Genomic DNA, 20,065 nt, shown 5'->3' on the forward strand with positions numbered 1-20,065 from the left:
GCAAATGGCTCTGTGCTCAGACCCAGCTTGGCCCACCTTGCCAGCGCAGACCCTGCCGACTGTGGAAACGCAGCGTGGCGAGTGGACGTCGCGGCCCGAGCGGCTCACAGGGGAGACCTGCCTGAATTGACTGTGCGTGAGGTGCCGTGGCAGCCGCCGTTCGGAGCACTAAACCCAGTGGCCGCCATGACTGTCGGCCTCCGACAGGCTGAACACTCGCCGGCGTCCTTTCCTGCCACTCCTGACTAGAGGGAAAACACAGCGACAGATCATAGAAAGCCTTTAACAATGGACGGCAGAGGCAACACGGAGAGAGGGGACACAGAGCAGTAGCGGACGCTGAGCACTGATGAGGGGTGAGGGTCGTGGCCACCAGTGCGTGGGGCACTGGCCCCCCATGCAGAGAAGACACCCCCTATGCCACCCCCAGGATGAGGCAGGGTCGGGATCGCTCGGAACCAAACCGTTCACTCGTGCGACTGAATCGGGTAGGGACAGAGAAGGTGGGGTCCTGTTGGAAAGGAAAGATGGGTCCATCCACAACATCTCATCTTTGTCGGAAGCCATGGGGAAGGAAGAACAGAATCACCTGTCAGTTTTAGACGTGGCCCAGGAGTTAGGACACCAAAACCCTGCATCCCCAGGACAGTGTGAGGAGGGCAGGGTCTGTGGCTGGAGAACTGGCATCTAACCAGCTAAGTGAATCAAGCAGATTTCTGACCCCAAGTGCGGAGGTTCCTGGTGTCACACGCTGACGCCAACAGCACAGCACTGAGTCCTGGGAAAGTTCAGATGCTCAAGGCGCTCCACGAGCCTCTCCCTCAGCCACCTCTCTGGGCAGTGACCTGGTGAGCCATGCCTTTGAAAACCAAGACTGAACCACAGCAGGAAAGCTGAGACCAGGCGCCAGGTGGTCCAGCAGTGCTTCTAATTGGCTGAAACAAAAAACGTCAGGAGCATCTCACTGTGAAGGGAGGAACCACACTCTCAGAGACGAAGACATGTGAGCGCACAGCTTGAAAGTGACGACACAGAGCACTACAATGTGAAGGTCCTTAGATGCCACTGGACTACACACTGAAAAACGGTGAAAATGGTAAAGTTTGTTCGCATATGTTACCACAATAAAAAAGGATGATGCCACAGAGAAAACTGAGGAGAAAAAGGAATACTTCTTACTTGGGGTTTCTGTCCTTAAAACTTAAGTGAGACAGTGGTTACCAAGTTCAGTGGCATGTGGGTGGGTTTTGGGCCATCTGACTCTCAGTTGGCGCAAAGGGAGGTGTGTTGGGGTGAATGGGGCTCATTCGGACCAGGCACAGCGGCAAGTCCGGATGGAAGGGAAGGTGGTGAAGCTTTGTGCACTGGGGCGCTGACGGCAGCCAGATCATCTTTCTTTCTATGAAACCCCAGGGGACAATCAGGAGGCCATAGCTCATAACCCAATGCGGTTTTGTTTGTTTGTTTTGAGACAGAGTCTCACTCTGTTGCCCAGACTGGAGTGCAGTGGTGCGATCTCGGCTCACTGCAACCTTGGCCTCGTAGGTTCAAGCAATTATTCTGCCTCAGCCTCCTGAGTAGCTGGGATTACAGATGGCTGCCACCCTCCCTTCAATTTGGGGCCAGCACCGAAACAGCCACTCCAGGGCACCCATGGCTCTGCCTCTGGCATGCGAAGGAGGCTCAGAAGCAGGTGCTACACACAGAGGGAACCAGAGAGCCAGCAACCCCTCAGGGCTGTGCCCTGTCCCCTTTCCCTTTCTGGCTGAGAGGCCCTTGCCTGTGCTGGGACTGAAGCTACTGCTAGGCCATAGGCTGTGGCCGTGATGGGCTTGGGTGGGGACTTCCTCAAAGGTGCCCTCCCCCTGCCCACAGCCTGTCTGCATTTGGGAAGACAGAATGTACAGGCAGACCCCAGGGAGACGGGCAAAAGGAATCCACTGGTCTCCAGGAGATTGTGGTTTTGGGCCCCGGTGGACTCATGTGAGACCCAAAGGCCACCTTCCACATGGACCAGGGCCTAGCCAACCCCTCGCCCTCCAGCTGTCAACTCCAGCAATGCCACCTCTGGGAGCCTCCTGCAGCTGTTCTGCATCGGCTGTCAGGGCCTGCTGCACCTTTCCTTTGTCACTGTTTGTAACTGCACATCCGCCTGGGTGGCTACCTGATGGGCCTCAGCCGCCCCACCTGCCCGCGAGGTCACAGTTTTTACCATACTGTATCCTGAATGCTGTGCATAACAGGGACTTATCCTAACCATCCTCATCCTGCTTGCTTAGAAAAAGATACTTCAGTGGGACAGGGACTGGGGTGCCCAAACCCAGGAAAGATAAGATCCAGGGAGATGAGCCACTAAGAAAATAGAAGGCCACGTGTGGGCCGGGTGGGTGGAGAGACCTCTTAGATCAGGTCTCAAGTCCACAAACCAAGAGGACAGCATAAGCCTAATCCTGGGAGCCAGCCTGAAGTCCCCACAGGAAGCTGAGCATGTGTATTTGGGATAAACGGGGCGTTTTCAAACCTAGGCAGGAAGCCTAAGGTCCTCTGAGCTGGACACAGGGTAGAGGCAGAAAACCCAATTTAGCATGAGCCGGTTTCACTGCCTCATGTGGGATGAACCCACGTGGGCCCACTGGGGTCCATTTTGCTGCTGATTTGAGGAAAGTACCGGGCCTTCGTCCCACAGGGGTTCATACCACCCAGACTTCTGCTGGCTGGGGCTGCACATGTTACCAGGCCTTCATGAGTAGGGCCGTGACTTTTCACGTGGGCTCTAGAGCAGCCATGCACATTGGAAGGAGGAATGCACTTTGTGGGCTGCCTCCAACCAGGATCCAGACCGTGGCCCGGGTCTCCGGGACACCTTGGAGGTGCCTGAGACAGTCTTGGGAACTGCATCGGATATTCTGCTAGCTGTTTCAGAAGGTGGAGCGTGGGCTTTAGGGTTGCCAAGGCTAGGCTTCAGATCTTGGCTCTTCTGCTGGCTAGCTGCATCCTCTGGGCCAAGTTGCACAGCCTTTCCGGGCCCCTGTGTTTTCTACTGTAGAGTGTGAGGTGGAGTGTGGCAGGATTTGACAAGGGGACATCTATGAAGTGCTTACAAGCATGGTGTATGGCACAGGTGGGCACAGTATCAGGAGGAGAGTCTACTGGGACACCACACAGCAGGTGCACAGAGAGGGCCCTGTGGTGGCTACAGCAGAAGCCCATGCTGATTGGTGGGTGCCTGGGCCACAACAACTGTCAAAATAGCGCAGAGAGCACTCCCAGCTTTTAACAACATCCTTGAACAATTCAAGTGTTCAAAACCATGTGCCAGAGCCATGGAAAACTGGGTTTGTCTCATCACTTGGGAGACGGCATGTCTTGTGCAATTTCCCAGCCAAGCACCTGGACATGCAAAGTGTGCTTTCAACGGCAAAGGCGGGCCAGGCATGATGGTCGTGCCTGTAATCCCAGTACTTTGGGAGGCCGAGGCGGGCAGATCACTTGAGGTCAGGAGTTCGAGATCAGCCTGGCCAACATGGTGAAACCCCATCTCTACTAAAAATACAAAAATTAGCTGGGCATGGTGGTGCACACATGTAATCCCAGCTACTTGGGAGCCTGGGCAACAGAGCAAGACTCTGTCTCAAAAACAAACAAATAAAAAAACCAAAAAACAAATCAATGGTAACAAAGGCACTGGTGTGTGCTAGTTCTGACCTCAGAGGGTCTGGCAGTTGCTCTCTACAAGGGGAGCTTCCTGGACTCTGGGAGGCTTCATAATTACAGGGACAGGAGTGCTTCTGACTTAGCACTGTGCCCTCAGAAACCACTCTGAGGACAAGCTGCCCCTTGGGGGTGCTGCAGCTGTCTTTTGCTGTCCAGGCTGAAGGTACTGGGCAATTAGGATGAATGGGCTTGGAGGAGAGGCCCTGGCTCACCCCGCCACCAGGCCGGCCCTCCAAGTATGTCATCTCTTGTGAATGGGGGCCAGGCCCCCGGCGGGTGGAAAGTTGGGTGAGCGAGCCGCACAGGGCAACCTTCCCTCATCAGAAGCTTGAATGCTGGGCCATACTCTGAGCAGATGTCAAATCAGGCAGCTGGCAGAAAGGCTCCCATCCCAACAGAACTGTCTCCCTTCTCCTGTCCTTGGCTTTCTCTCCTGGGCGGCTTGGTGGAATAGCAGGCAGATGTTGGAGCCATCTGGTTAGATCCACCCCTACAGGGAACATGGAAAGCCCATATGCTTTGTTCTGGGTGGACTGGGAGGGAGACTGCACGCTGGCTTGGAAGTCTGGCCTCAAGACAGGGAGGAGCTTGTGGGCTCTGATGCACTCTCCTGCCAGGGATCAATAGCTGTGTCCCGAAGCATCCGTAAGAGTAAAGCCCAGGCTGCCCGCAGGGCCAGGCCCTTCATCAAGAGGTGAGTTATCTCAGTGTCTGCAGAGCCGGACAGGCAGGCTGGGCCTCAGGCTTTTACTGTCATGCTACATAAAGAATGGGGATCTACACACTTGTCTCCGCAGGCCTGCTGCGGACACACCAAATGGGAGCAGACACCTCGGAGGTCCTGACTCTCACTCAGCAACTGGAACTGCCTGGCCACCTGACAACCAGGCTAACAGCCACTGGATTTCTGAGATAAGAAGACACGGCACTGGCACCACGCAGGGGATGGTGGGGGTAGGGACAAAGGGGCTGAGGGAGGCCCAGAGAAAAGACTAGCACATGTCACAGACACCAGCCTCTGGAAAAGCGCAGAGTTGAAGCCTCAGGGGTCACGTTCAGGCGGGCATCCATATACAGAGGCCAATCGTTGATACTGTGGGTCTTTGCTGGTTTTAACTTTAGGCAAAGAAGTGTATGGCTCTTTGTTCACTTAGCTGTTGGCTGTGCGTCCTTAAAAATGACAGAAAGGTGACTACAGCTACACGGGAAAGTGAGCTTTCATCCCCAGTGCAATGGTTAATATATGCGCTGTGGTGTCCACGCAGAGAAGTGTGCACGCACAGGCAGGAGGTGGATGTGCACACAGGCACATGAACACACAACCTTGCATGCCTGCCCCTGAGCAAGCATGAGACCAGGATCAAGAGGGCTACAGAGGGCGCACCTTGGCTCCTGGAAGACGCTCTGCTGGAACTGCCCAGCTACGAGTGCCTGGCAACTGCAGTGGCATCTGCTTAGATGTGTAGCCAACCTTAAACTGGGCTTAGAAATAGCTCAGAAGGGGTGGTCATGTCCTGGAGCAGGTGCCTAGTGGAAGAGGGTCTCAGTGAGGTGGCTGTGGGGTGACCTTACTGCCTGGGCCTCGTAAAGTCAAGAGGAAATGGAAGCAACATTGTGTGTGTATGGGATGGACACAGGTGGGATGAGGTGCTCTGAGCCAGAGACATGAACTGGAAATGCAAAATGTGGAAGTGCCTGAGAGAGGCGTAGGCGCCCAAGAGATCTTGGCTCTTGGTGCTGAAAGGATGGGGACCGAGGGCCCTCGACCTCCCTGGTTCTGCAGTGGCCTGCGTCCTCCTGTCATAATCCATCATCCATAACTTAATGAAAGTCGGGCCAGGTGCCCCTGAAATATGATGAGTGAGGGCTCTGGAGGGGACCTTGCAGGAACAGTGAAGGACACTGAGGGTCCCTAATCAGAAGTGCGGGCAGTTGGCATAATTCCCTAGACCCATGGCAGGGGGATGCTGCTGGGGCACAAAGCATCTTGCTGGCTTAAGGCCATGGACGCCCCTCCCTGCTCCTCTGGTTACAATGTGAGGCCATGTTGTTCCAGAGGCCTGGTGTCTGTACTCCCCCAAATCTCAAGCAGGGAAGAGCTCACGGCAGCTGAGAATGAGGAGCAGGGGCATGTCCCATTCTAGGCTGACTCCAGGGGCTCCCATTCACTCCTGGATTCCCTCTGTGTCATGTCTGAAGTGGAGTAAGTTGAAGGATGGCAAGATATGACTTTATCACATCCTACCAAAGTCTCCAACGGGTGGCAAAGTGCATGCCTACTCAGACAACTGGACCGCATCACATTTAAGGACAAAACTCGTATGTAATAGAGGAAAAAAAAATTAGCAGGAACACGATTCTTTTCCCAGACTGCAAACAATCACCTCGGGAGACCTAAGACTGTGGAGGTGATGATGGGGTGGGTTTAGGTATGGCCCACCTGCTGCCCATCAGCTCTGCAGTCAGTCGTGGCCTTGGTGGGGACCGGCCTGAGAAAGGAGCAATTCTTCCCCATCTGGGAATTGACCCAGCCCAAGAGGGAACATCACGTTAAGGTATCTCTAAAGGCTTCAGATGTAGATCACCCGAGCGGCAGCATCCTTCAAGTACTGTGACCAGGAGGACCTGGAGGTCAGGGGTTTTGGTAATGGCAAGGGATCACGGGGTTCCCCAAATGCCCCCCACATCACTGAGTCATGTGGCCAATACCTGCTGGGCTCTGGGCTGTGGAGGGGGTGGAGGACGAGCTGGTGCCTCCTGAGTCGCAGTGGCTGGTGCTCCCACTGCCGCTGGGGCTCCCGCTGGCGGAGGGTGGCGACTGCGAAGACAGGGATGGGGAGCTGTGCTGGTTTATGCACTGGGCCACGGCGAAGCCTGCAAGACAAGGTACCAGGTGACCAAATGGAAGCAAAGAGCAGGCCCAGGGGCCTCAATGTCATGCTTCCACTGAGCAACCCAACCCCAGTCCCGTGGAAGTCCTGCTCTGTTCGCTGGAACAGGCTGACCTCGCTGGTCGTGGGTCTGACCCGGCCACATTTGGAAGGTATTCAAGGAAAAGGGTATAACCAGCCACAGAGCCGAGAGTGGGGCCATGAGTCATAAATCCGAGTGTCTGATGCTGGCTCAGAAGCTCGCCAGCTGTGTCCTTGAAGAGGGACACGCAGCCTCTCGTGGCAAGTTCACCCAGGGATGCTACATGCCCTCATGGTAGAGTCTTGGGGTCTCTGCTGATGGTGACCAAGGAAGGGCACCTGACTCACGCCCTGAAGTCACATCCGGGCAGGAAGGGAGTGCCATGGACTTTCCTTACAGAGAATCTGCTCTGCCCTTGAGGTTCTAGGAGAGCCAGGTTCAGGAACAACGAAAGCTCTGGTGAAGAGCTAGTGATGACGGTCTCAAATGGCCCTCAGCAACTCTGGGACCTGGAGGTGGGGTCTGCCATACCTTTCTGTGGTAAACGGACCCACCGGGGATGGAAGAGCCCCTCATCTTGGAGACACTCAGACTTGGGCGCAACCCTGCTTCCCGCACGGAAGCACCATGCACATGGACAGCGATCGTGTTTCTCTTGAGTCTCTAACAGCTACAACCGGGAGGTATCACTGCCTACTCTGATAACCCCACTGTTGTGGGAATAAAATGAGGTAACTTTTGTCAAGTCCCAGCACAGGGTGTGGCACGTGGTGAGAGCTCAGTACACCTGTTTGTTCTTTATGTTTTTCTGAGACAGGGTTTCACTCTGTTGCCCAGCCTGGAGTGCAGTGATGTGATCTCAGCTAGCCACAGCCTTGAGCTCCCAGGCTCAAGTGATCTTCCGACCTCAGCCTCCTGAGTAGCTAGGACTACAGGCATGTTCCACCATGCCCAGCTAATTTTTTTTTTTTTTTTTTTTGTAGAGATGGGGGTCCCACTATATTGCCCAGGCTGGTTTTGAACTCCTGGACTCAAGTGATCCTCCTGCCTCGGCCTCCCAAATTTCTGGGATTACAGGTGTGAACCACCACACCTGGCCTTACATGTTCTTTATGATAAGTCAAAATCCCTTTTATCTGGCCCAGGGGCCCCTCTTCTGGTGGACATGTGGTTTTCTGCAGGCCACGACTTCAGTCCCTAGGAGCTGGGCAGGACCCATGGTGATGGTGTTTCGTAGTACAGAAGCAGTCCCAAATTGGGGTGGAGATATGCGGGGGAGGCGAGTCCTTCCAGCTGAGAGAGGGAATCTCTTGGTCATTCCCCCAGGCCTTGCCACTCCTTAAGCGAATGCATTGATGACAGCCAGCCCCGGACCTCATTCATACCACCTGCCCTGCTTGAACCTCGCATGGTCCAGCTCTCCACTGACACTACTACCAGAAGGCCCTTCAGGCCCTGACCTCACCTTTCTTGAAACTCAGAAAGGCAGCAGGGTATTAGGAGGGTTGGCGTCCTACAGCCTGTTGCCTGTTTGATAAGTAAAGTTTTACTGGAACAAGCCACAGTCCTTTGTTTACACAGACTATGGCTGCTTTCTCGATCAGCGGCAGAGTTGAGCAGTTGCCATAGCGACCACATGGCCTGTAAAGACTAAAAGGTTTTTTAGAAGGCCAGTCTCAGTGGCTCATGCCTGTAATCCCAGCACTTTGGGAGGCCGAGGTGGATAAGTCACAAGGTCAGGAGTTCAAGATCAGCCTGGCCAACATGGCAAAACTTCATCTCTACTAAAAATACAAAAAAAAAACTTAGCTGGGTATAGTGAGTGGTGGGCACCTGCAATCCCAGCTACTCGGGAGGTTAAGGCAGGAGAATCATTTGAACCTGGGAGGTGGAGGTTGCAGTGAGCCAAGATCATGCCATTGCACTCCAGCCCGGGGAACAGAGTGAGACTCTTTCTCAAAATAAATAAATAAAATAAAATAAAATAATTTTTTTTTTTGCCAGGTTACCTGTTACCTGGCTCTGGACAGAAGCAGTGTGCCCATCTGGTGCAGGGGATGAAGCCCAGGCTCTGGTACCAGGGGTTAGCCCTCCTCTGCTCACTTACCAGCTGTGGGACCATGGGCATGTCCCTGATGTCCCTCAGCCTGTTTCCTTTCACCTATGGATGGGACCTGTGGCTCTGTCTCTCCGGCTTAGGGCTTAGCAGGACTTTTCTCCTGGCCATCAAGGAGGGGATATTTGTACTCAGGTTCATGTGAAGCTGTTTTTGTCTAAAGATCAGCTCCTTAAAAGGCAGGGGCCCTATTTATACCACGAGTTGGGTTTTGGGGATGACGTAACAAGCACTGACCATAATGGCGAATGTGTGGGGCCCGCTGGGAGCAGGGTTAGTCACCGAGCGAGGTGGCCATCCTGAGCACCAGCTCCTCTTGTATGGAGGGTATTTCTTGCCCGCACCTACCGCAGAGATCTGCTTGCGGAGAGAAAGGCAGGATGAATGTAGCTGGAGTTCTCAGGAAGAGGTACAATGTGATATATTGTGTGTGTGTCGGGGGCCCGCTCAGATGACCTACGGCAAACATCTGGCAAATCCAAACACCGGGCAGGAAGATTCCTTGGGGACACTCAGCCACAGCCTCATGGAACCAGTTTTATAGCTGTTCACTTCTTAATCACTTAGAGCGGTAAACCCCCCAGTTTACAAGCTGTTTACTTGCCTTGAAAATGAATTACCCCTTAACAAATCAAAATGTCGAGATGGCTTTTCCCGAGCTGCCTATTTATCAGGGCCAAGAACAGAGGGCCAGCCAGTGTCGTAACAGAGTTGGGATTACACCTTGTATGCTCCCGATAACAACCCTGGCTGGAATGGATCAATGACACAGCTGTTGCCAAGGTGGTCACATGCCCCTTCTAGGAAGACATGTCTTTTCTCTTGCTCTCTTTAAAGCCCTGGTTTATTATCAAAAGTCATCTGCAGTGGGACATGTGGGGTAGCAGATGAGAAGCTGGCACTGCAGTCAGGATGCTTAAGTTCTTTCATTTTGGGAATGCGTTGGGATCAAGTTACAGATTGGCAGTAAAATCTGCATGTACTGAGCTGAACAGAAAAAAAAAAACACCAACCTCTGATCCCACCCATTTGCAGGGTCTAGCTGAGCAGAGGTAACTGAACACATCTCTCCCTCACCTGCTGCTACTAAAAATCCCACCTCCCTCCTTTCCACTCTCTCCCTGTTTCCCAGTGGCAATGAGACCAGAAAGGAAAAGAAAAAAAAAAATAGTGAGTTTTTTTCTTTTTTTTGTTTTTGCTGGATGCCCAAGGCCCCCCACCTGCAGTTTCAAGGGGCTTTTCCCCAAATCTAGGTGGCAGCCCATCAGAGAATCAGGAGGGCGCTGGTGAGAATTTAGGATGAACACTCATGGCCGGAGCACCCTGTCCTCTGGTTCCCGCTTCATCTCAGCCAGGCAGTCCTTGATGAACTAGCTTTGGCAGAGTTGCCAGAGGCTTTTGGTGCACGAATCAAACACACACGGGCTGCCAGGTACATGCAAACACACAGATGAGCCATAGATTGTGGGACAGGGATGCAGACAAACAGGCCTCCCTGAGATCCTCTCCAGGTAACACTCTTGGTGCTCCCTGGGTGTTTCAAGGACATCCTGCAAAAAGTATATATGAGACTGTATGGCCTTTCACACCATCTGACCAGTTCCACACCTGCAGACAACACTGGGTAGATCCACATGCCAAACTATAAGGACATTCAACCTACTGGTGTGCAGAACAGAGAACAGAAGACGGCTGATATGTCCAAGAGCTGGGGCAAGGCTAAGTGAATTCTAATCCATCTAGATGATGAAAGTCCCTGCTGCCAAACAAGATGCTGGTAAGAGAAGATTAAGCATCGGGGGAAACGCTCAAGATGGAGTCAATGAAAAGGGTTAGAAAAAGCATGTACCATATGTTCCTGCTCTTGTAAAAAAATGCATGCTCTCTTGTCCAGGGCAGAGAAAGCAGACTGGAGGGATTGAAGCCGATGCACTGAGAGAACCAGGTAGTTGTATTGCAGCAAGTTTTATTGTTATTTTTTGTGCTCGTCTGAATTTTCCAAGACTCCTATTATAAACCTGATTTTAAACCAAAAAAAAAAAAAAAAAAAAAAGGGAGGATGATGGAAGTAACACAAGCTGCCTGAGAGCTGGACAGACTCAAGCTCCCGATCCTAACATCCTCCTGAGATCTGTTCTGCCCTCTGAGGCTCTCTCCCCTGGACTCACCAAGAGCAGGGCCAGGCAGGCCGCTCCAACAGTGGGGGGACCTATGCCCACTATGAGACACATCCCCTGCATCCCAGGAGCACCCAGTTTCATGAGGGGCAGCCCAGGGTCTTCCTGTTGCCCTCTGGCTGTGTGTAGCCAGTTATTTTGGGAAGATGAACTAATGAATAACCCTCTGGCATTTGTCAAGCCCCAAAATACCACAAAAAGGTCAGTCTTCTATTTTTAGGCCCACTGATAGAAGGAGCACTGGACTTGGAGTCAGAACCCCAGGTTTGCGTCCAAGCTCTGCCCCGCAAACTGACTTTGAGACCTTGGACACGCCCCCCTCCTCCTCTTCTCCACGTTTTTAAACTTTCCCCACCCAGAATCACTTTACCATGTGATTCAAGATTCAGAGCCGGCCAGCAGCGGCCTAGGGTTGTACACGAGCTTTGCTTTGCTTATTTATGTGATGTGTGTGCTTGCTGGAGGTATCACCATTGACACGTTGGGAGATTTTATGCACAGACCAGGATTTCTGGTTTTTTAAAAGATGAAAAGATCTGGCTTTATGGGGTCCCATTCCTACAGGACAGCAACAGGAGGGAGAAAAGCAGAGCTGGTTTCCTGCTCTTGCAATTTGTCTGGCCATGCAGGCATCTGAGTTGATAGTCTCAGCTTTTTCTGCCTGGATTGTTGGTCAGATCCATAGGACTTAGGGAAGTTCGAACCCCCAGAGACCTTTGGAATCAAGGCCATCCTACAACCCCAGAATCACTGGGTGTGTGTAGGGGGAGTGGGGATGTGGAAATACGGTGATCTGCCTCCAGCAACCTAGGTCGGTCCTCAGACTTCCTAGCAAGAACCACTTGCTTTCAACCTTTGCTAGGCTGTTCTCTCTTGCTTCTTTTCTGTCTTTATAAATCCCTGCCCCATTCTTCATGGCTCACACAACTCAGCACCAGCCTGGTAGGAGTCTTTGCATCAGGTGGGGTTAACTGCTCTCTCCCTGTGCTCCTGCAGCAGCTCTGCCCAGCCTTGGGGCTTTGACGGTTGTGTAGGAGTCAGCCTACCCTAGTAGGGCATAAGAAATTGGACCGCAAAGATGTTTAGATATTTAGTGTGATGATTATCACTACATTAACAGCTAGCACCTGGAATTTTCTGGGTTAAGAGGGTTTTGTTCACTTTACTGGGAAGGCTTAAAAAAAAAATGCAAAAAGAAGAGGGTTTTGGACAGTGTTCTTGATATTGTTAGCTGTCTTTCAACACTCATTCTCCCTTTCAGCTGCAGTTACAGAACCCAGAAGGTAGGCGTGGCCAAGTGACTAAGTTGTGACCAGTGAGACAGAAATGAATGTGGCATATGGGATTTCCTGGAAGGCTCTCTAAAAGAAAAGTGGGTATATCCTCCTCCATTCTACTTCCCGGAAAATGGAAGCGATGGCTGGAACTCCAGCTGCTACCCTGAACTATGAGGATGAATCACACATTAGGGACAGTAGAACAGGAAGGAGTGTGAGTCCCTGACGCCTTTGTGTTAGCTCTTGACTACAAGGCTTCTTTTATTTGACAGGGAAATGAACTTCCCTTTTGAGTTTATCTTTACTATGTAGTTGAACTTAATCTTAACTGATATAGCTGGGGAAAAAACTTTGTTAATGCAGGATGTGAGTTAAGTCCCCTAGGGACAAGGGACTGGCTGGCTCCCAGGGTTTCTGGTGCACAGAAACCTGCCCCATATGTGCTGGGTGGAATCCGGGTGTGGTGGGCTGAAGAGAAAGAGGGAAAGGGGCAAGTGAGGAGGGAGGTGACCCGCACCATGACCCCTCAAATCTTTAGGAAACACTTGGTCAACTCTTGCCCATGTGTTGCAAGTGGACTTTCTGGGTAGAAAGCAAAGATGGGGCAGAGTTTTTGTCTGGGTTCACACCAAGCCACAGAGATTAAACACAATGGTTAAGACCCAGAAAGAGGCTGGGCACAGTGGCTTACGCCTATAATCCCAGCACTTTGGGAGGCCAAGGTGGGCAGATCATGAGGTTAGGAGATCGAGACCATCCTGGCCAACATGGTGAAACCCTGTCTCTACTAAAATACAAAAAATCAGCCGGGCGTGGATGTGTGCGCCTGTAATCCCAGCTACTCGGGAGGTTGAGGCAGGAGAATTGCTTGAATCCAGAAGGTGGAGGTTGCAATGAGCCAAGATCACACCACTGCACTCTAGCCTGGTGACAGAGTGAAACTCCGTCTCAAAAAATAAAAAAATAAAAAAAGACCCAGAACTAGTGAGGCCCAAGAGAGACTAAAGGGTGGGAGGGGCTTGGATGTGTGCGGGCGCAAAAATTAGTGGGCTTGCACCAAAGGTTTTCTGAATCTCCAAGGGAGCAGGGAGGTCCTTCGGCCTCTGTGGCCTGCCTGGAGTTGGTGCTGCTTTGCACATGATGATTACTCTGAGGATATTGGCCATGTGACTAAAGTGCAACTATTTCAGGCTTAAAAAAAAAATCTACCCTTGGAAGATGTGAAAATTATCTGAGCTTATAGGGGATTCCACAGGGACCTTTTAGGGAGCTGAAAGGGAAGGAACCCAGTTGGCTTTGAATTCAATTTGGGGATTCTCCACTCTACTCAAAAGCACTAACGTCACCCTGCTGCCTCATCCCCTACAGATGCACTTATATACTGCCTGTTTCCAAGAAGGGTTTGAGATGGCTTATGTTACATTTTAAAACCCAAACCTATATGCCATAGATAGTAAATACCGAAAGCTAATAAAACAAAAAGTAAATGACAAGAGCCCAACAATAAAAGGTGAAAAGTTATAGCAGAAAGCCTTCAAGCTATGGGAAGTTCATGTTACCATTCAACTCTGAGCTTCCTAGGAGCCAAGACCACAAGGGAAAACTGTACCAGGTGACCTACACCACACAGCCATTCACCTGCCAGGTTTCTGTCCCATGAACCCTCCTGGGGCATGCCTTTGAAAGTAGCTTCATGGGAGATACAGCTTCCTGAACGCAGATGGAACCCCATTCTGCAAAGATAATGCCCTATGACAGTCCTTTTCAAACACTTTTTCTAAATAGTGAAACTCCAATTTATACATGAGATGAAAACGGAACTGCCTGGGGCTGGCCTGGAGCCTTACCAAGGAGGGGCTTCCCCTCCCCTTTCTAGATACTTCTGTGGATCCTACTTTTGAAAATCACAGATGGGGCAAGGCTAGCCAGCCGGGTAACGTAATTAGGAGGGGCCGGAGGTAAAACGCCAGTGGTCCTCTCCGTCTGTCATCTGTTTCCCCTTATTTAATAGACACATGCACACTGAGAAACCATTCTCTTCTATTAAAACAACGATGCAGGCATGCTAATACACGCAGTTCACGGGACATTCAGCTTCTGTGCCAGGGAGACGGCCAGGACTGGTGGAGACTGGGGAAAACCAGAAGGCACAGATCCTAGCTTTTCCTGACTGCTGTTGCGTGAGAACACAGACCTCAGCATGGCCACAGTCTCCAGTTCTTCAAGAGAAGCTGGATATCTGGATTTTGATGTAACACCTCCTGATTTGGACAATGTTGACAGCTTCATTCATACTCTTTTTGAAAATTAAGAAGTGGGTAACCCCAAACCAAGCCATCTGTATGTGTGAGCCGTCTGTATGCAACCAGAGGGGTCTCCAGCCTCTTTTATTATTTATTTTTTGAGGTGGAGTCTTGCTCCGTTGCCCAGGCTGGAGTGCAATGGTGTGATCTCGACTCACGGTAACCTCCGCCTCCCGGGTTCAAGTGATTCTCCTGCCTCAGCCTCCTGAGTAGCTGGAACTTCAGGCATGCACAACCATGCACAGCTAATTTTTCTATTTTTAGTAGAGATGGGATTTCACCATGTTGGCCAGGTTGGTCTCGAACTCCTGATCTCAGGTGATATCCACCTGCCTCGGCCTCCCAAAGTGCTGGGATTACAGGTGAGAGCCACTGCACCTGGCCTCCAGCCTCTGTTTTTAATCCCAAGGTGTCTATCACACCTTAGAGCCACCTTGGCCAAACTCTGGAGATGGGCGGCTTTTGAGTCTGAGGTATGTGACTAAGACATGTAAGTCTCAGAGGTGCATCAAAGACGTCCAGTTTTCAATAGACCTCTTTTAGGATACAGCTCTAAGATTTGGAGAGGAGAGCTGCCCGCCCTAACAAAAACCTACACTTATTTATGGTTGCAAAGCGTAATATAAAACCCACTGGGGGTTGATTCAGGAGAAGCAATCCATGCATTTTCCACAGTCTCTGCCGTGAATGAGGACCATGGGGCATGGGCGCCCTGAGCTCGCCTTTCATTAGCAAATTCATTCCGAGGCTGCGGCTCAGGTCTGACGATGCAGTGTTCATATTTTCTCACCACCCATCACGATGCTGGGAAACAGTAAAAAAATCAATCGGCCCTGTGACCTCACACACAAACTGAAGACAGCAAGTGTGCGTGGCCTTATTTCTCCCCGCGCCGGCTCTTTCCTTGGATCTGCCCTTTCACCTCCCAGTGCAGCCTGCCAGGTCCCTGGGGTGAGAGATGGGGGGATGGGAGGTGACTAAGTCTGGGACTTCAGCGGCTGGTGACTCTGGACAGATTGCGGCTTACTAGAAAGATCCACAGGAGACACAGAACTTTCTTGTTTGTGCTTCCGACTCAAGAAGCGGCTCTCGATCCTACCCACCTGGCAAGATGACAGCAATGCCCGAGGGCAGGCAGAGGCTAGGAGCCACTCAGTGAGGGACTACCCTAGGAAAGCCACCTTAGGAAGACAGGGCACAGGGCCCAAACTACCCAGGACTGCTCAAAGAGCGTATGTTGGGGGCTGAGGAAGCAGCATTCAGAATCAAGTCCAACAACAGCACATCCACCACAGGCCATGTGGTCCTTGCCCGGGGCTCCTTTTAGGAATCTACACAAAAACAAAAGCATCTACTGACATGTGGGCAGGGTTCAGATGGCAGTGATGCCACGAGCCTGCAGGACCCTTGGGGGCCTCCAGAAGTTCCCTCCCTCACTGCTAGGACCCTGAAGTTTGGGAAGGCTTCAGGTATTTGCATAGGGACTCCCTTGTCAGTATCTCTTTAATGAGTCTCAAATGATTTACTGTTTCAGTGCACAAAGCTCTATGCTTTGGGGGCAATTAGGGACTTGCCCCCAAATGGTGATTTCTGATTTTCTTCCTGTGCACTGGTGCTGAAGAGGCCTCTTCCTGTCCAGCCCAGGGGGCAGGTCTATGCATCAGGCACCTGGGGAAGGGATGTTCCCAAGGCCTCCCTGGGCCAAGCCCGAGCCGTCACCACGGGCAACCCCCACATCACTGACTGGGCTACACTTCACAACACTTGAAGACTTTTTATTTCTGGTTGCTTTTCAGGGGATAACATGTCCAACATACAAAAATAGCTGGGAACTTGCAGAATCTTTTAGCCTATAGCTCTTTATCCATGGAAAAATCCTGTCGGATTTTAAGCACTATACTTGAAAACCTGCAGAAAAGAAAAAATGGTCTTTCAGTATCTTGCTTTCTCTCTGTGTCATTTCTGTCCTAATTGTGCCCAAAGAAATGTTTTTGCCGTCAGGTGGAGGCATGCCTGTGAGGGCTACCACCCATGGGGAGCACCAAGTCTTATTGTCCCTTTTGCTATCTGGAGGGGCAGGGGCATCTGGGCTGTGCGAATGTGAGGAATGTGTGCATCTCACATAAGCACTCGTCCAGGCTGCAGAGGGTTGGCTGGCACATGGGGGACACTGATCTTGGAATCTCTCACAGTGGCACAACCTTGCTTTGGATTTCTAGAACTGAAGGTCACCAGGGCTGGGCTGGATTCCCAAGGACCGGGTCCCTGCCTCACCCAGCCCCTGCCCTCTTCCACTGGTATTACCATGTGTACATTAGCAAGCAAAGAGTTCCACAACAGTCTCTCAGCCAAGGCACTAGTAAGCTCAGCGGTGGCCATCTGGGCTGCCTCTCTACGGAGGCAGTCAGCAGGGCTGAAACGGCAGCGGGAGGAAGGTGGGTTAGACACCGCCCAGGAGGCTCCCGGGCACAGGCGCTCACTGACCCTGACGGGAGTGAAATCAGGAATGCACCAGGAGCGGGGTGGGTCACTACAGCCCTGCTTGCAAAGGACGGCCCCCCAAAGGATCTGGCTGGCCAAGGAGCACCAGATTAGTTTTTTTCGTTTTTTGAAATGGAGTCTCACTCTGTCACCCAGGCTGGAGTGCAGTGGCACAATCTCAGTTTACCGCAACCTCTGCCTCCTGGGTTCAAGTGATTCTCCTGCCTCAGCCTTCCAAGTAGCTGGGACTGCAGGCGTGTGCCACCATGCTCGACTAATTTTTTTCTATTTTTACTAGAGATGGGTTTCACCATGTTGGCCAAGCTGGTCTTGAACTCCTAACCTCAGGTGGTTCACCTACCCTTGGCCTTCCAAAGTGCTGGGATTACAGGCGTGAGCACACCGCACCCAGCCAGGAGCACGAGATTCTTCCCCAGCAAGTCTCTTATCCCATCAGCTTCGTTTTGACCTTTCAGGCCAGAAGCAGGGAGGCATGTGGTATGTATGCTACACTGACATGTTCGGCCTGCCCCATGTGTTCCAGGAGATGGCAGTGTACAAAGGGGCAAGGGAATTAGTTTTGATTCTCTGCAAAAGGCATGTGCAGGTGACACATACTTAGTTCGCACCCAAGGCAGAGAGCAGGACACCTGTGGTCCCATTCCATTTGCTTGTGTTCGCCAGGACTCTGATTTTGCAAGGTAGGTGGTTAATTTCTGAAGCTGGCCCACCTCACCGAAGCCTCTCCTACCATGTGTTTTAACAGATTGAGGCTAGGCCAGACCGACAGCTGATGACGTCCTATGACACACCATCTACAACAAGAACTGAAGATACTATCTGGAACTATGTGAGTCAGATAGAATCAGGGAAGGTGTGCAGAGCCACAGAAAGGCCACGATGGATATCAGCCCAGAACAAGCTACAAAAGGCCATGGCTGAGGTTGTTAAGTGGACAGGGCTCTGTCAACGTCTGCCTTGGCAGACCTGTGAGACAATGCCAATCAGATGGCTGCACACGAGCCTTCTGTTGTCTGTGGGGGAGAAGCCTTGAGAAGAGCACTTCCTTGGCTCTGGGTCTGTCATTTTCACTCTGGCTACAGGATACAGTGGTGAGGAGAGGGCCGGGGGTCTGGGCACGTGACAGCAGGTGACCTGTTTACCCCACGAGCCTGTGTCCTCTCTAGTAAAAAGCAGAGTGAGAACACCACACCTTACAGGGGTCTTGAGGATTAAAGCATTAAACGCAATTTAAAAGTTCAGGTAGCACTTGCTGTTTTGAGTCCTCGGCTGGAATTTATGGTGCCTGGAACTTGTGCCCAGTGATGTAATAACTGGGATTTTTCTTTTTTTGAGACAGAATCTCACTCTGTTGCTAAGGCTGGAGGGCAGTGGCATGATCCCGGCTCACTGCAGCCTCTTGACCTTGCCAGGCTCAGGCGATCCTCCCACCTCAGCCTCCTGAGTAGCTGGGACTACAGGTATACACCACCACGCCTGGCTAATTTTTCTACTTTTTGTAGAGGTGGGGTTTTACCATGTTGCCGAGGCTAGTCTTGAACTCTTGGTCTCACGTGATCTGCCCGCCTCGGCCTCCCACAGTGCTGGGATTCCAGGTGTGAGCCCCCACGCCCAGCCTGGGATTTTCATACCCCTTTAGACAAAGGGGTACATAGCAAAAGAAATGGCTTAGCTCTTTGGAGAAAAGAACATGACACAAAACAAAAATCTTCTTCACATTAGCCATTATGACGGAAGCTTTTAGGAGTTAATAAAGTGAGACACGAGAGAGCTTTTCTAAAATAACTTAAAATGTCTAGGTTTCAGGGATTTATATGAAAATTGTTTATGAGAAAAAGTTATTCTCATCTAGATTCTTAGAAACCTTATGTTACATTGCATTCAAGACACATGACTATTCTCTTTCCATTTCTTTGATAGAGTTGAATGAGCTTGAACCATATGGAACTGCCAATATTCAACTAATGTGACCTACAGAAACAGCCAATTCATATGGTTCAATGTACCCTAAGTCCACCCCTCTTAGAGATCTCTACTGGAACAATTCATGGAGGATGAGGACAGAGGGAACAGCCAGCAGTGTATTCAAACAAATAAATGGCTTTCCCTAACTCTCCCTTTCTCTTTGCCCGGTCTGCACATGTGTGTGCGGGAGTGTGTGTGTGTACACACCTGTGTGTGTTCCTCTCTCCAGCTACATTCATCCTTTCATTTCCAACATTGGTAGCGTCAACAAAATGCTTGGAAGTAATGTTGGCACTTATGGGGAGGTGTGTGTCTTCTTGATAGAAAACCCACAAAAAGGATACTTATTAGGAACTGAAAAGGCTTCTCCAATGGGCTACGTTTGCTCTCTCCCTTTGTTCCTCCTTACAAATGCTAAGCTAACGTGTCCAACATTAAAAATCACCCTGGCTCTTATGCATTTGTAATTTTGACTTATTTTTTGAGTATTATTAATATTTCATCATAAAAGTATTGATTTCCTTTAACTAAGAGACTTTAAAGTTTGCTGCATTCTTAAGCATGATTTTATTATGTCTTGAGGCCAAATGTTTTTCTCTCATCCCCAAAGGAATCCTTTTCCCTTCCTATATTGTTTGTCAAGAAGACAAAAGGAATTGATTCACAGAATTCTGCATTACAGGCAACTTTTAAGGAACGTATCTAGTATGTATACTTAGAGCAATGTTTCTCAAACACAACTGTATGTTTCATTGTTTAGCCTTTTTAATCTGTTAGAGGTAAAAACCAAAGCACAATATTTATGTTAAAATATGAGACAGTTTCAAAGAAGCAAATCTGGGAAAATTAAGACAACTCCAGACATGACCCTAAAGCTGTCAACTCCTCACAGGTGCTCCAGGGGTTGTTATGAAATCAAAAACCTTAGTTTCTACATTGTCATCCTCTTCCTTCAAGAAAGGCAACAAAAATTGAGAAGGAGGCAAGCTGTGGGGAGGGGGCTGCCTAGAAAAGGCACCATTTCCCTTTCTATGTAAGTCACTGGTGTCAGATGCCAGTTGCAGAGTTGGGGAAGGAAGGCTCAGTTTTACAGAACCC

The 20,065-nt window shown here is 50.8% G+C and overlaps 1 protein-coding gene across 4 annotated transcripts in view; it reads right to left on the reverse strand.

Moving 5' to 3' along the window:
* CLEC16A (C-type lectin domain containing 16A) overlaps window positions 1-20,065 on the reverse strand; it is a 236,214-nt gene that overhangs the window by 7,682 nt on the left and 208,467 nt on the right. For 2 of the 4 annotated variants that reach the window (XM_021668004.2, XM_012453201.3), the window contains exon 22: window positions 6,424-6,588. In XM_021668004.2, coding sequence (XP_021523679.2) covers window positions 6,424-6,588 — 165 coding nt within the window. Of the gene's footprint in view, window positions 1-121; window positions 4,205-6,423; window positions 6,589-20,065 lie in introns of those variants that run through there. The other 2 variants (XM_064362502.1, XM_064362501.1) reach the window with 2 other exon arrangements.

Source organism: Aotus nancymaae, unplaced genomic scaffold, assembly GCF_030222135.1.
Source record: "Aotus nancymaae isolate 86718 unplaced genomic scaffold, 86718_ANA_hifiasm-v0.15.2.pri h1tg000049l, whole genome shotgun sequence".
NCBI classification, from domain to species: domain Eukaryota; kingdom Metazoa; phylum Chordata; class Mammalia; order Primates; family Aotidae; genus Aotus; species Aotus nancymaae.